This window comes from Xyrauchen texanus, chromosome 7 (genome assembly GCF_025860055.1).
Source record: "Xyrauchen texanus isolate HMW12.3.18 chromosome 7, RBS_HiC_50CHRs, whole genome shotgun sequence".
NCBI lineage: Eukaryota > Metazoa > Chordata > Actinopteri > Cypriniformes > Catostomidae > Xyrauchen > Xyrauchen texanus.
This window is the reverse complement of record NC_068282.1, coordinates 35,141,162-35,157,091: the sequence shown is the minus strand read 5'-3', so window position 1 is coordinate 35,157,091 and position 15,930 is coordinate 35,141,162. Positions and strand designations below refer to the sequence as shown.

Sequence of the window (15,930 nt, the reverse complement as noted above, 5' to 3'; positions counted from 1 at the left end):
TACACACTCTTATGGGTTCATTACCCTCTCCTGAACCTGTAAGCACACCTATTGGTGTGATATGTTTCACTGAAAAAAAAGGAAGGAATCATAAAATAAGAGCTCTATTCCTTGAGAACATTGTCTCTGCCCCTACTATAATCTCATATTGGAATGGACTCTTTGATCATTTAAATTGGAAAAATATATGGTCTATGCAAAAAAGCAAAGTAAAACAAATATCTTTTTAATTAATTCATAATATTTACCCTGTCAAAAATTTCTCAAAGAAACATTTTAGATCTGATTTTGACACTAATTGCTCTTTTTGTCAGAATGACACTGAAACCTCTCTTCATTTGTTTTGGTCATGCATTTATTCTTTGCAACTTTGGGAAGATGTTAGTTTGTTTATCTAAAAATCTAAGTTTTTCAAAGAATCCTAAAACTGTTATTTTTGAATTTGTTGAAGCAGATCCAAATGCCTGCTTTATAATAAATGTAATTATTTTGACTATGTAGATTTTATATTCATAAATGTAAATATTTTTAATTGTAAACCTATTTTTTTTTTTTGGCATTCTTACAAGAGATAATACTTCACTTAACAAAAAAGCACTCAGAACATGTACAATTTGCACGGCCTACAAACATTTTAATTTAATTAATGTGTAATTTTCTTTTAATTTAAGTAATTCCCACTTTCTTTTTCTTTCTAGTTTATTATTTTAGTTACTTTTTAGTTTTGTTTCTGTTTGGAGTTTGGTAAAGTAGTTTCCTTAACTATTCTTATATTGCTGTTATTCTTTATATTTATATTTATTGTAGTGTATTAACTTTGTTGTACCACACTGTGAACTGAATGTTCACATTAAGCAATACAAATATATATATATATATATATATATATATATATATATATATATATATATATATATATATATATATATATATATATATTCCATATATTTTATCAATTTAATTTGTGCCACATTTTAACCTTGAAACATATTTTACAAAAAAGTGTATTTAAATTTTTTTATTTTTATTATTAACAAGAAAAAAACATACAAAACACTCGTAGGGGAGAAATAAAAAATATGCATCAATAGGAACAATACAATTATTGTCTTTATATCAAGAGAATCACTAGTTAAGCTATCTCCGGTACCGGGTAGTGTCAAATAACTACTGTCTTTTTTTTTTCTTTTTCTTTTTTTTTAAAGCTTAATAAAGTCATCTTTATTGCCAAAAAAAGGATACAAATCACAAGTGACTTATCAAAATATACATAACAATTTTCTCAAATAACTACTGTCTACAATTGCCGTAAATTGTTTCAACATACTTCAGACAGGAAGTAGACGCATTTTCGCACATGCGCAGTACCAATCGTGTTTCCGGTACGGATCGCGTAGTGACAGTGACAATGCCCTCTGTCGGTAGGGAATATTAAAATGGCCGCCAGAGCACTTCCGGTAGCTTCACCTACTGCTGGCAGTTTAGAATTCTATGAGCAATCCAGTTATATATATATTTTTAAAACTATAGGTGGCCTCAAGTTCGTGTTAAAATGTGATATTGATTTATTTAAAATTCCTTTGAAATTGTCCAATTTTCATAAACAGGTACTGCTTTTTTGGAAAATGATATTTACCCACAACTTTACCCCTCACAATGCCACTATTTGGAATAATAGGGCTGTAGTTATCAATAGGAAGTCTCTTTATAAAAGTGATTGGTATGTCAAAGGCATTATTTTTATTCAAGATTTATTAGATGCAGAAGGGAACTTTATATCTTATAATGAATTTATTAATAAATATAGTGTTAGAACTACAATTCAAAGTTATGATAAAGTATGTAAAGCTATACCCACCGGTTTGTTAAGAATAATTCAAAGTAGTTTATCTGATCCTGTATCTAGGCCTGTTGCTTCTCTGCCTTCCTTGAAAATTTGTAATTTGGAACTAGTTGATAAAAAGTGTAGTAATGAACTTATATATAAAGTGTTTAAACATATTATCACTGGGGATTTTCAGTGTTATTTTCTAGGAGATGTTGAAGTTTCAGTAAGAGATAAATCTTTTACCTTTTATCTTGCATACCCTGTTGCTCCAAAGGTTAAGGAAACTCATTACAAAATCCTATTTAGGATTTACCCTGTAGGTGATTTTTTACATAAAAGATTTAATTTCGAGGTGGATCCTTGTGTTTTCTGTTCTTCCTTCCCTGAAACACTTAATCACCTTTTTATTCAATGTGAATTTACTTCACAATTTTGGCTTGATATATATAAATGGTTATCAGTAAAAATTGAGACAGTTCCTCCTGTTCTACAAGATATCCTTTTTTATAAAAACAGTTTGAATCCCCAAATTTCTGACATGGTTAATATGGTATTGTTGCTGGGTAAATATCATATTCATACATGTAAATGGAAAAAAAGCAAGCCCTCCTTTAATTTATTTTTATGTGATTTTGTGAAATCATTCCAGAGCTTCAAATATTTTAAAAAAGAAAATAGAAAGATTGAAGCTTTATGTTTTGCTATGTCAAAGTATTTGTTGTTTTAGTACATCCTTGTTTTGTGTTTTATATATGTATGTATGTATGTTTATGTATATATGTGTATATGCATATATGTATATGAATCTATATATATCATATTCGGTCTTGAATCTTGCTCTTTGTCCTTGTTCCTTTAAGTTTGTTCTGTGTCTTACGTTGTTGAATGCTCCCTGTTTTTGTGATGTATAATTTGTAATAATAATAAAAAATAAAAATAAAAATCCAGTTATATATATAGATCAGTGGTTTACTAGTACTAGTAAATGCGCATTACCAATCGTGTTTCCGGTACGGATCGAGTAGTGACGCCCTCACTCTCGCTGAATCAATCGCAAGCACACACCCCTGCACTTTTGAATTATGACGGTGTGAAATAATTAATTATAGAAATTTAGATATTCAATTTAAAGCTCCAATCTCCTCAGTCCTCCGAAGATCCCGAAAAAAAGTCTGTTGGTGCTTCAGCGACTACTTCGCTCAGAGAACCTGTCAATCACAGCACCCATAGCATCAAATAACTAACTGAAAAAAAAAACCACTTGAAATTACAGCAACATGATAGAAACTACAGTAAATGACAGAAACCATCTTTGGAAAAAAAGATATGTGAAGTGTAATTTAATTGTTTAGTTGGTCTCACGTCCCATTGAATAACATGGACAGGCGGGGTTTATGACCTATACTAGGACCAGTCACCGGGGGGCGATCGAGACGTTTTGGCTTCACTTTTGAGGGCAATTGGCCAGGACCTGCTACGGACCAATTTCATTACGCACAAGCGCAGTTCATTACATTCGGCACCATGGCTGAGCCTGACCACTTGCAAATGCTCCAAAGTTTGGTTAAGCTATGCTAAAATTGATAACACCGCAAATGCAACACCTACAATAAAAGGATTTTGTGCAAGGGAGGAAGCATCTCCAATATGATGTAGCATTTACTTTAACACAGCGTGAATCTAAAGGAATGTACCATGTTTGCCTCACCAGATACAGCTAATATTAGCAGCCCCATATTACTGCTGGGGATACAGTTAGCCCAGAAAGATCACGCATCTTTCCGGAGAAGGCAGACATGCTGATTTTTCTTCAAAAGTATTGCTGATATTGCATTGCAGACTCTCTTTGACATTATTACTGCTTCCAATAACTGTTATATATTTTGTTATGTTCTATTTTTTGTGTTATATTTACTTCAACATTTTTGGTTTGTAATGGTTTTTGTTGATCATTCCTTATAAAAAAAAGTTAATTATTTTTTTATAAATGAAGGGGAACTGTCACAATTGGCAGTTTACTGGTTATAGCCTAAATGTGGCAAGAATAAAAGGTAGGCACATTTTTGTCCTTTTAGTATTTGCTCTCTTATTTCTCTACAAAAAATAATTGGAATTGGAACCAGTGGGCAATTGATGTTGAAAATACATCAAACATTGATGTCAAAAATCAGGTCAAATATGCAAATCAAACTGATGTCAAAACTTGACATCCACACACTGATGTCCTATTCTAGATCAAAATAACGTCACAAAAGTAATAAAATGTAAGAAAAGTTTTATTCAAGATGCTTCAAATTCAAAAATACAAGTGAAAACTACCTTTGTGAAGTTTGCACCCAATATCATGAATACGAAAAAAAATAAAAAACTATTTTTAAAATTCAGCTTTGTTCTGTGGATGGAACTATTCTGAATCTGAACACAGATCAATCGCCGTCCGGCCCTTTTGGCGTCCCATGCCCCCATATCTGTCGGGAGCAGACCGGAGATAGTTCTACATGTGTTTATTTATATCAGCCTCTGATGATGGTGGTTTTGACTGCTGTAGAGCACCTGAATGAAGATGGAGCAACATCACTCGTTTTAAGACATTATAGAGTACAGCATAAATAATTACATTTTCAGCAACCATCACTCGTACTAACATAGCAATCCACCAAATCATTAAAACTCTCTAAACAAGCATGGATAACCAACTAGATCAGTAATCCTCACAATTTCTTCTGAAGTGAGCTGCACTAGCAGGATATCAACAGACGAGCCGGCAAAAAAAATTAAATACACAAATCTGCCTAGTACAATATGTAGGGTCCATGTATCTTTGGGTCATTCGATTTTCCTTTTAGAATCGGGTATTCAAAAACAAAAAACAAATGGCTATTTGATTTTTGATTTAAAATACAAAGCATTTCTCTTTTTCTGTGTCAAAAAGGGATGAGTGATATTTAAAAAATAATTTGAGTTTAATTTTCCATTTCGGATAACAAAATTTAAAATTACTTTAAAACAGAAATGAAAAAAGACCTGTTTGTTCATATTCAGAGACCGGACGTGGTCATTTACGTGACAAGAGCGCCAATGAGGATGGAGCGGTGTAGAAAAAAATAAAAAGTACGTGCTGTGTAATTGAGCGTGATCATAGATCATGATACATGGACATGGAGCAATACGTTTTACCGAAACAATAAAAGAGTCTCTCTCAGGGAAGACATGACTGCAGACAAACCCAAGTCGCATTTTCCAGGTTCATTAGTAACCTAGACAGACACTACATCCTCTAATCATACATGTAATACAAAATGATCTAGTATTACATACCAGGGCAGTGGTGGCTCAGCGGTTAAGGCTCTGGGTTACTGACCAGAAGGTCAGGGGTTCAAGCCCCAACACCACCAAGACACCACTGTTGGGCCCTTGAGCAAGGCCCATAGAACCTATCTGCTCCAGGGGCGCCGTATCATGGCTGACCCTGCACTCTGACCCCAGCTTAGCTGGGATATGTGAAAAATAAATAATTTCACCATGTATATGCAGAAATGTGTGACAATTGATCAATTAAAATTAAATTAAAAATATAATACCTATTATAACTTGGCAGAGCTGTGTTTTGCCAAAAGCTTTCTTTGGCCCTGTGCCATCCATGTTCATCATGGCCATCAACCGGTTTGTAAGAACTCTGCCAATAGAAAAGAGACAACCAAGTGAAATCACTAACCAATATTTGTTTAGCTAAATTAACAATACAAATATGTGACCAGAGTGGCTGTGCCTTCAAGCAGAGGAGGACTGGATTACAGTTTCTCAGTCACTTTGGTGCATTTGCCGAATCAGCATTAACGTTTGCACAACAGTAAGTGCACTGCTCGAACCAATTAGTGCAAACTGCACCACACAGTGGATTACCTGTAAAATCCTTATGTTTGTCGCAAGATCATGTAATTCATTGTCATACAAGACTACACTGACTTACAATACAGCAATTCATTCTAGAAAAGTGTAATAGAAATGGTAAAATTATACAAGACAGACTGCATATGACAACTTGTTCAATACTTTAGCATATAATGACTCCAATGACCTAATACCTAAATGTGACAATTCAACAGAGAACCTGTATAATGCACTTTGGCTGACATGACATTCACGATCTGCTGTAAAAGACAGCAGGAAATTGGACACAAGCTATTGCATGGATGTTCGAAAGCATTTGTTGTTGGTTCGAAGAGATGAAAAATTGCTTTTATGATGTGCTGATGTAACTAGATGATGTGAAAGATAATCTAGAAGTTTTGAGAATTTCAATTCTGAACTGAGAAATGCACCAAAGCAACCGAGAAAAACTGTATTATGGATTTTAATTGACCTTTTCATCATATTTTTCACACAGTCCTCAAGGTTTGCCCCCCCAATCTTGACCAACCGAGACATCTGAAAACATTTTTAAATTTTTTTTACGATTTCTACCCATCATTCACATAGAAAACACTGAATAGGATAGGAACACTGCATTACTGTTGGCCTGGCATAGTTAAACTGACCATCAGATTCTTCTTTCCTTCATCAGCCAGATGGCCTTCCAGATTCTTGAGCTCACGCCTACTGTTAATCTTCTCCAGGTGGAACTGAGTGTCTGGGGGCTCACAGTTTTGGCCCACTTGGGACAGCTTTTCCCGAATAGCGGCCAGCAGATAGAGGACCCGTCTTTGGAATTCTGCAGGTCAAATCGGAATGAAAAAATATATTTGGGATATTTGCAACACCACCACTGTCAGTGAGAAAATAAGGTGGCATACATACTTCCATTATCTAATAGGAATAAGTCACCACCCTCTCTGTGCTGGTTCCTCCTACGTGGAGTGTGGGACCACCAATGAGAAAAGTGGGAGAGCTGGTGTGGAGGGCTGTAGCGCAGAGTGTGGGATCTCTGGCTTGAAGAGTGGGAGCTCTGGCGCGGAGTGAGGGACCTTTGGTATGGAGAGTGGGATCTCTGGTAGGGAGAGCGGGATCTCTGGCACGGAGTGTGGGACTGCTGGTGTGGAATGCTGTCGCGCGGATAGCGGGACCTCTGGCTTGAAGAGCGGGACCTCTGGCGCGGAATGAGGGACCTCTGGCGCGGAGAGTGAGATCTCTGGTGTGGAAAGCGGGAGCTCTGGAGCAGAGTGTGAGAGACGTGGAGGGGACTGCGAGACCTGGATCTAGAAGTCTTTTCTCCTTATCCTGATGCCTGGCATGACTTTTGTGGAACCCTTGGTGGTTTTGGCAAGGACGGACCTGATGGATGAAAGACAACCAAATCGAACATTTAGATGATGGATTTGCTGCAATTATATACACTTTCTGAGAAAAAAAAAATATAATAAAAGTTATAATGCTTAACATTTTGCTTACCGTGTTGTGATTTTGCTTCCACACATCGCTTCTGCACATTACATCCAGTTCCAGCACCATCTGGGCTGCTTTCATCCTCATCTGTGTAAGAGGAGAAACAACAGTATTAATCACAATGCATAGCGTCACAAGATATAGGAACTACAGCACCAGAATCTAGGGACCTGTCACAGTGTGCACATATTCTATACCTAAGATCAGCGGTGCCCAATACGTCGATCGCAAAGGCAAAGCTGGTAGATCGCACAAAATTTAAATGTACTTTCGTAAAATTTTAATAAAAATAAAATGTCTTTATTTCTTTTAGTTTCTGTCTGACTTGCACTTGACAAGTAAATATTGACCAGACGAGGTTTTGTTTATTCAGTTGCCATGACAGTTTGCGCATATGCGCCTTCCAAGGACTTTTGAGAACAGAGCGCGAAATTGGAGACATATCCAGCTGCAGACCCGCAGCACCACCAGTTTCAGAACCCCAGCGCCAGAACCTGAAGTGAGGGGCGGAGTTATTGACAATGAGACAAGCATGGCGGAGAGCATGGTGAGTTGTGTAACGTTTTTGACATCATGTTGTGAAAAATTATCGCATATATTAAGTTCAGCGTTTATCTGCTAAATATTTAATTTGTGCATAACTTTATCATCTTAATGAAGCTTGAATATGTTGTCATACTTTACTGTATTAAAAAAAAAAATTCTACGGATGGTTCGATACATTTTTGCGTGTTGTAAATGAGCCTTGCGGTGACGTTTTGAAGACATCTTGTGAAGGCGTTAAAGTGTTTGTTCCACGTTCCTCTGTTATATGCATTGTTGGTGAGTTAATGTTACCTTATAGTTGAGGGTTTTTTTTTTTTACGTTGAGATTATTGTGTGGTGCTTTCATCTCTTGTAGAGACATTTCGAATGAATGAAGACCACAAGGAAAAGGCCCGCAACAATCTCCTGGAACAGTCAGAAGCTTCCAGAGAGCCCTTTCTATTTCATTTTGTGTTCAGGGATGACATGGAGTTATTTTAGCAAGAATGTAAGGACAAAATGGGCCTGAGAGTGAATTCCTCATTTGATACATTTTAAGTTTAATTTATACAGGATTGTCATGATAAAATGGGCCTAGGGGTGAATCATTCGTTGTACATAATACACATATTTGTATTGTTTCTTTTAAAATTATGCTGAATTTTCTCTCTTTTTTAGTTTTTTGACATGTTTTATTTTACATAAAGAAAAATGCATGCTGCACATGTTCTTGTGAAATAAAGTAAATTTTATATAAAATGCCCATAAGTTTCAAGCATTTTTTTTCCACCATCATGATCAGGAAGTAACTCTCATAATACAATGAAACGGATAAATATATACAATTATATTACACAAGATCAATGTTTTAAAATGCTTATTGTACTGTACCTTAAAGAATCATTATAACATACGTATAAAGTATGATGTTTCGTCTGTAATAAAAGCAAAGTAATCTCCAAAACGTTTGGTGGCGTTACTCGGTTTCGAACGTAAGCTCCGCCCCTCACTTCAGGTTCTGGCGCTGGGGTTCTGAAACTGGGGTTCTGAAACTGGTGGTGCTGCGGGTCTGCAGCTGGATACTATTGGGAAATTGCGATGCTACTGCCGGATTAGACAAAACTGAATGGAATAAGACAGTTTTGCCTAATCCGGGCAGTAGCATCGCAATTTCGCGCTCTGCTTCAGAAGTCCTTGGAAGGAGCGTCTGCGCAAACCTAGTTGTCATGGCAACTGAATAAACAAAACCTCGCCTGGTCAATATTTACTCATCATCAGAATAAGGTAAATGCCCTGGCTATTGTAATCTATTGTGCTGTAGGTTTTGGGTTTAGTGTTAAAACTGAATGATCTCAACATTGAACATTGTTATATATTTTTTTATTAATTAGAAGATTAATTCCATGTAGGGATACATGCAGTAGTCCAACAAGCATTTTCTTATTTTAAATGAAACTGTGTTGAGTTGGTCATTTAAAAGTAGATAATCACACAAAAAAGTGTGGGCACCCCTGCCTAAGATAAACCCTGGGTATTCTTTTTTCTTCGATACCCTCCTGACAGGACTGCATTCTTCCTCACTTAGCTCTGCAGTTGTTGTTTGGTCGAATGCTTCACACTTCCCACTTCTCTGAAGTAAATGGACAGCATGCTTTAGTTAACCAACTTGATCCGAGTAGTAGAAAAACAATTATTGAGCTTTAAAATATGGATGAAAACTAACTTGACTGGGGAGAATTACAAGCATTGGCCTTTTTATCTTTTTAAACATTTAAAAAATTTCTCATGTATTTTCAGCTGTGGAAACTTTTTCCAGCTGCTTGCTGGCTGTCACATCTCTTCGACTGCTTTGATTACATTAGCCCCTGTTGGCCAGCGAACCATGTTGTCCTTCACCCAAACCTCTGGGATGACTCGTTCCTCTTCTCCATTTGGCTCTGTCCAAACTGCCCTGACCCACATCAGGAGACCTGTACAAGAACCATCACAAATCAGTATGCATTTACTGCAACTAATTGCAGTTAGTTGCGTTCCACATGATGCAGCAAGGGGAACAAAATATACCCTGTGTCAGCTTCATCAGGGTTGGCTGACAACTTTCCGATTCAACTGCTGTTTGCTGTAGTGTGAAAAATGTGACATCAGGTATATCGCTCGAAACCCCTGTAAAGACAGACAGGCGTTTCATGCACATGTAATTCAGCGAGGCCAGGTATCTCTCGCACTTTATAAACAGACATACATTTGGCTAATATGTTCATATGCACTTATATTGCAAACGGTAACAAAAATTAATTATCGTTACTCGTTATTTACATTAAAATGCTACCACATCTTTTACAAAATCATCTGCCTCTGTATCATAGTAAAACAATATGGTGTATAGGCCTAACCTTGAAAAACAGGTGTATTTCTTCAAAAACAAAATATGTATTTCTTCAAAAACAAAATGTGTTTCTGTTAATTAATAGTATTCTGATGTGAGTCCTTGGTGTGTTTCCTTTGTGCTGGCACGTATCTTTGCAAAGATACTTTTAATCAGTTATTATATGAATGGTGTCTTGTTCTAATAAGCTGAATGTATGATATCTTTGCAGCTGGTGTTTTCTTTCAAATGATAATGTGTATGAGCAAACAAAGCCGCCTCATTGTGGGGATGTGCTGAAATGTAGGAAAAAAATGATAAAAAATATGTGATGAGGACATGGCTGTTTACGCAGATTTTTCTAGGAGTTGATGTACTCTGTCCATGAACTGTAACATGAGGTCAAGATATGAGAGGCTACCAAAGATATATGTTTCTTTTCAATAGAGAGGCAAGGATATATGTTTCTTTTTAATAGATGGGCAAGGGAAAGAAACAAGGCAGTGACCTCGTTAGTCAGAGATAGTGGGTAACAAGATAACAAAAAGGTAACTGAGAACTTAGGATAATGAGTCAGAACGGACAGCTGACCGGTCTCATGTTTGTTGGTGTTCAATAAACTACAACTTTGGCATCTGGAACTCAAGACTCCGAGAGTTTTCTTACAACTTAGAGAGATTCATCACGATTTTCCACGACAACAACAAAAACATTTACCGATTTCCCTGTTTTGTCTTAGATTCTCCATAGCTGTTCCATCAGTTTGCTGTCGCTGTTATGAAACGCCCGCGATGAAAAGCCTGCAGAAAGAAGGCACTATAATGCGCATGTGCGCTGACCTGAAATTTGTTTTATGTCATGGCCACGCCATGTGTGCATCGCTGTACTGAAACCCCTGTACTTTAGTGAATGCCATTTACGTTGCTTGAAATTGAGAAAATAATCTAAAATGGCGGAGAGTTTCCAACGCTACACTGCAATTCGTAGTATTTATTTTAGCATTTAATTCCTTAGTTTTATTCTTAATCTACTAAACATTTCATTTTATGGAATTCTTTAACAAATTGACGATTATTATTTTCAATTCACTTAAATTAATTTGTATTATTTTTATGTATTCATTTCATTTTATTATATATTTTGTTTATTTACTGAATGAAAAACTTGTCTGTCAGGTGCTATAATTCTGCATACAGGATCGAATCCCAGAGGCAGCGTGATTGATGTTGCTTGAAACTGAGGAAATAATCTAAAATGGAGGAGAGTTTCCAACGCTACACTGCATTTTGCTTGATCGTGAGTAGAGCACATGTAAATAATGGGAGCTGCCATTTTAGAAGTTAACGCACCTTCTTATGAGTTCGAACACAAACAGTAAAATTAACATTACCCCTTTGACATTTCAAAACCATAGCTTAACAATAAGTACATACTTATTTAGTACGTCTAAATTCCTTTGTTCACCACAGCTAGCTTCAACTTTATAGGCTACATTAGCTTTCACTGGCGGGAAATTGGCATATACACAAAAAGTACCAAAAATAGTAATTGCACAAAATAATATTTTATTAAAACACGTGTTCTTCAAAGCTTAAATTGTGTTTTACACAGCAAGCTTCAACTTTCATATTATACAGGCTGCATTAGCTTTCACTGGCGGGAAATTCAAAAAGTACAAAAAATAGTACTTGCACAAAGCATGTTTCATGTGTTCCTCGAAGTTTAACTTATAATTTACATTTCATGACATATCAACACATTTACTCACCTGATAAAAAGTAAGCTGCACATGAGTTCAAGTTTGTGAGAGCAGGACACAATTTCACGTTAAGAGCTGAACACAAGTTCACGTTAATGTGAAAGTTTTTTCTGTATTTGGTTCATTTTAAATCCTCACTTGCACCATCTACAGGTGTGGTTATAAACAGCAAAGAAAGTTGCGTGTTGAAATGCAAAAAGGAAATCAGAATAATTTAAAAAGCTGTACCTGTTTTTGTTTTTCAGACATGAAATGTCAATGTATTTTCACTGTGAAAAATTAGGACTACTGTAAATTTTACAATAATGAACCCTTTCCAGGGGTTACTGGGCATGAATAATAAATGTGTCGTCATCATCGTCATCTGAGCGGAACCAGAGAGGACACGCCGGGAGATTCTCTGCCGTGTTGAACTTGTTTCAAATTGAAAACTGAGCCGATCTTCAAAAGGAGATGTGCCAAATGGATGCGTTTTGAGACCTCAGTTAAGAAAAAAAAATGCTATTTAAACTTAATCAAGCTGACGAAGAATTCATATTATGCAATACATTTATATCATTAACATAATCATTGATGTCAATGTGATGTCTATATGACATCAATTTGACATCTAAAATCACACATTGATTTGATGTAAATTGAACGTCAAACATATTGGCCTACATATACATTTAACAAGTTTCATTGTGGGATTAACTTCCTATATTCACCCAATTACCACTGGATGACATTGCCGTTAAAACTGAATTTAAAATGATGTTATACAGCATCTTGATCAAGTCTTGACTAATATTTGACATCAAATTGATATCAAGGTGCCCGCTGGGAGTAAGATTCGATAACAACCGGATTCGATAACCAGAATCGGAATCGATAAAATTGAAACAATACCCAAGCCTAATTAGCGGAGGTTGTAATTGCGCATATTTTATTTTCAAAGTGTATGATCCAGATGCGTTATCAAATTAGAGATGAACCACGCGGTCGGTCGGTCGGTCGGATTCACATTAATATTATGTATAAATTAATTTTAACAAATAGCATCAAACATATTTACATACATAAAAGCTTATCCTCTATAATACACTTCTGTTTAAAACAACTGGCATAATGTTAGTGGAAATTTCAGGTGAATAAAGCTGCTAAATCACAGATTAAAACAGAAGGTAATATGTTACTTAACTAATCTGATGTGGTTAATTTTCATCAGTAGACCCTCACAATGAAATGCATGCAGTTTTTTCTTCAATCATTGGATTGGATCATAAGCAGAGAACATGAAACATAAGTACAATCGCTCACATGTTGCATGTATTAAAGATGCACTCATAACATTTTAAAATGTACTGTAAGGCTCTAATTGCTAAATAGACTTCAGAAGATGAAAGTTGAGTTTTAAAGCTTTAATTTGATACATTTTGAACATTGATGGAGTTTTTGATATAAAACAAAGCATTTCTTTTATAGCCACATTCAAATGACAGACAGTTAACAGGTTTAAAATGGGCATGTAAGATGGCCTCTGTAGCACCCCTATTTTCACCTACAGTCTCCAAAATGAGTACATATATAGTTCTCATCACGCTGGACAACTTTCAGAATTATAATTATTAGCTCTGCCCAACAGGAAGTCATCCATTTTGGATTTTTTAAATATTGCATTCTCTGAACTTTTAAATACTCATCCTAGGGGATTCATGAGACTGTCACCACATTTAGACAACATGATGCCAAGATATTGAAGATGCTAAATTGCGAACAGATTTTGAAATAATGAATGGTGTTGCCATAGTGAGGCATTATATTAATGGAAAAAAATGGGAAACAGCAGTGTCTCACATTTTCTGTGTGCAATGTGTGATTTAGATCAAATTGAGATGCATGTTGGGGGCTAATCACATGGATTTTACTATTTTGGGTTACAGACATAGCGCCACCACCGGGCAGCAGGAAGCGTGGCTCTTAAAAGAGACTTTAAAATAGTTCTCTTATATTTACCCAAATTGCTTCAAATGCCAAACGTATGTGTCCACCTTGCATTGTTTTCCAAAAGCCAACGGGTGGAAATGGACCCATGGTGCTTGGGCCCGTCGTTTTAGTTAATGTTTATGGTTATAATAGTAATGGACTAAACAAGATTTTATTTTCAAATATTACTGATAATATCACACTTTTTAAAACAACATTTTATAAAAATGTTGTACTAATTGGAGGTGATTTTAATTTGGCACCTGGTGAATGGCTTGATAGATATCCTTCTAGTTATACTAATCACCATTTTAATAACATTATTCAGGAGTTCTGCAGGACAAATTCCCCTAAAGATATTTGGAGGGTGAAGTATCCTAATCTTAGTCAGTTTTCATGGGTCAGGCCTAATGGATCCTCTAAATCACAAATAGATTTTTGGCTTATTACTGATGGATTCTCTGAAGATATCACTGATGTTTCAATTTCCGTTGCACCATTGACAGACCACTGTCTTTAACCACAGAAAAGATTGGAAGTTTAATGCAGACCTTTTAAGGGATAAAGATTATTGCAAGGAAATAAGAAATTTGATTGTTGAGATTAAGGATGACATCACCTTAACGTCTAATGGGAGGAAGTGGGACTACTTTAAATTCAAAGCAAGGGTAATTTCAATTGAGTTTGCTAAACAAAAGAGTAGAAAACAGAAGCAGATGGAATTAAACTTAATACAAGAAATTAATGCCTTCTGTAATACTAAGGAAATATCTCCAGAAGATGATAAATTAAAGTATCTTCAAGCTAAACTTGTTCATTTGAATTTAATGAAAGAACAGGGAGATTTTGTAAGATCTCGTGCGAATAGATAGAAGAAGGGGAGAAGAATACGGCTTATTTTTGTCGTTTAGAAAAGAGGAGACATGGAAAACAATGCAGTGTGTAGTTTATTTATTAAGGATGAGGTAATCACAGACCCCAAATTAATATCTGAGGAAATATATATATTTTATAGCGATATTTATTCATCATCTTATTCTGAAAAAAATAGTAATGCATTTCTTGAAAAGATAAAAGATGTTATCCCACAGATTGATATGGAAAGACAAATTTGTGAAGTAGATCTAAGAATAGAGGAACTTGATTTTGCTATTAAAGTTGTGGCTTTAGGAAAATCTCTGGGTCAGGATGGTTTGACCACAAATTTTTATAAATTATTTTGGGAGGAAGAATTTCTAAAAAACATCTTATTAATTCTTTAAGGGTCTGCTGTTTGAAGCTTTAAAGGAATGTTTTGAATTTAAATCTCTACTTCCAACCATGAAACAGGGGTTGATTATTCTTATACCAAAGTCAGGTAAAGACAAGAGAATTATTCATAACCTCCGACCGATTACCCTACTTAATGTTGATTATAAAATTTTCTCGCCTGTGTTTGTAAACATTAAAATTTAGCTTAAGTCAAGTTATAAGTGAAACACAATCTGGTTTTATTAAAGGCAGGTTGATACATAACAAAATTAGACTTATTTTTGGATTTAATTGATTACAGACATCTGATTAAGGATGAATGATTTATTTTGTTTCTTGACTTCTACAAGGCTTTTGACACTGTAGAACATACATTTATTTTATATGCACTGGAGCTTTTTGGTTTTGGAAACAAATGTATTAATATAATAGAGATGTTGTATGAAGTCATAACTAGTTCAGTTTCACTTCAATCTGGGACTTCTAAGCATTTTAACATTAATAGGGGTAAAAGACAGGGGGATCCGACAAGTCCATATTTATTTATCTTAGTAGCTGAACTGTTGGCAATTTATGTTAAAATTAGTAAAGAGATCAAGCCCTTGAATGTTTTAGGTAATCAGGTATTAATAAGTCAATTGGCAGACGAAACTACTTTGCTTCTAAGTAATGCAGAGCAGATTCCAGTGGCCATTAATATGGTCTCATTTTTCAAAAGTTTCAGGCTTGGGATTTAAATAAGTGTGAGCTGATCGCAATTCACGATCTTACAGTCTCGTTTGTTCAATATTACGTTAAAAAATGAAGTAAAATATTTTGGAATTGTTATTACAAAAGATACAAAAAAAATAG

General features: G+C 35.4%; 1 protein-coding gene across 1 annotated transcript; it reads right to left on the bottom strand.

Moving 5' to 3' along the window:
- Positions 1-4,114: 4,114 nt before the first annotated feature.
- On the bottom strand, positions 4,115-7,604 carry LOC127646108 (zinc finger Ran-binding domain-containing protein 2-like). Its single transcript, XM_052129561.1, has 6 exons — positions 7,601-7,604; positions 7,217-7,297; positions 6,626-7,039; positions 6,367-6,539; positions 5,410-5,504; positions 4,115-4,381 (listed from the first exon to the last, which is right to left on the bottom strand). Exons 1-6 carry the CDS (start codon positions 7,602-7,604, stop codon positions 4,342-4,344), a joined length of 807 nt encoding a protein of 268 aa, XP_051985521.1. The 3' UTR covers positions 4,115-4,341.
- Between the last annotated feature and the right edge of the window lie 8,326 nt (positions 7,605-15,930).

What these genes read in the sequence shown, in the direction of transcription:
- LOC127646108 (XM_052129561.1), bottom strand. An exon ending in ATTCCTATTAGATAATGGAA is followed by an intron (nt 6,540 to 6,625) that starts GTATGTATGCCA and finishes TTTGACCTGCAG; the next exon opens with AATTCCAAAGACGGGTCCTC. An exon ending in GCTCTGCCAAGTTATAATAG is followed by an intron (nt 4,382 to 5,409) that starts GTATTATATTTT and finishes ATCTTCATTCAG; the next exon opens with GTGCTCTACAGCAGTCAAAA.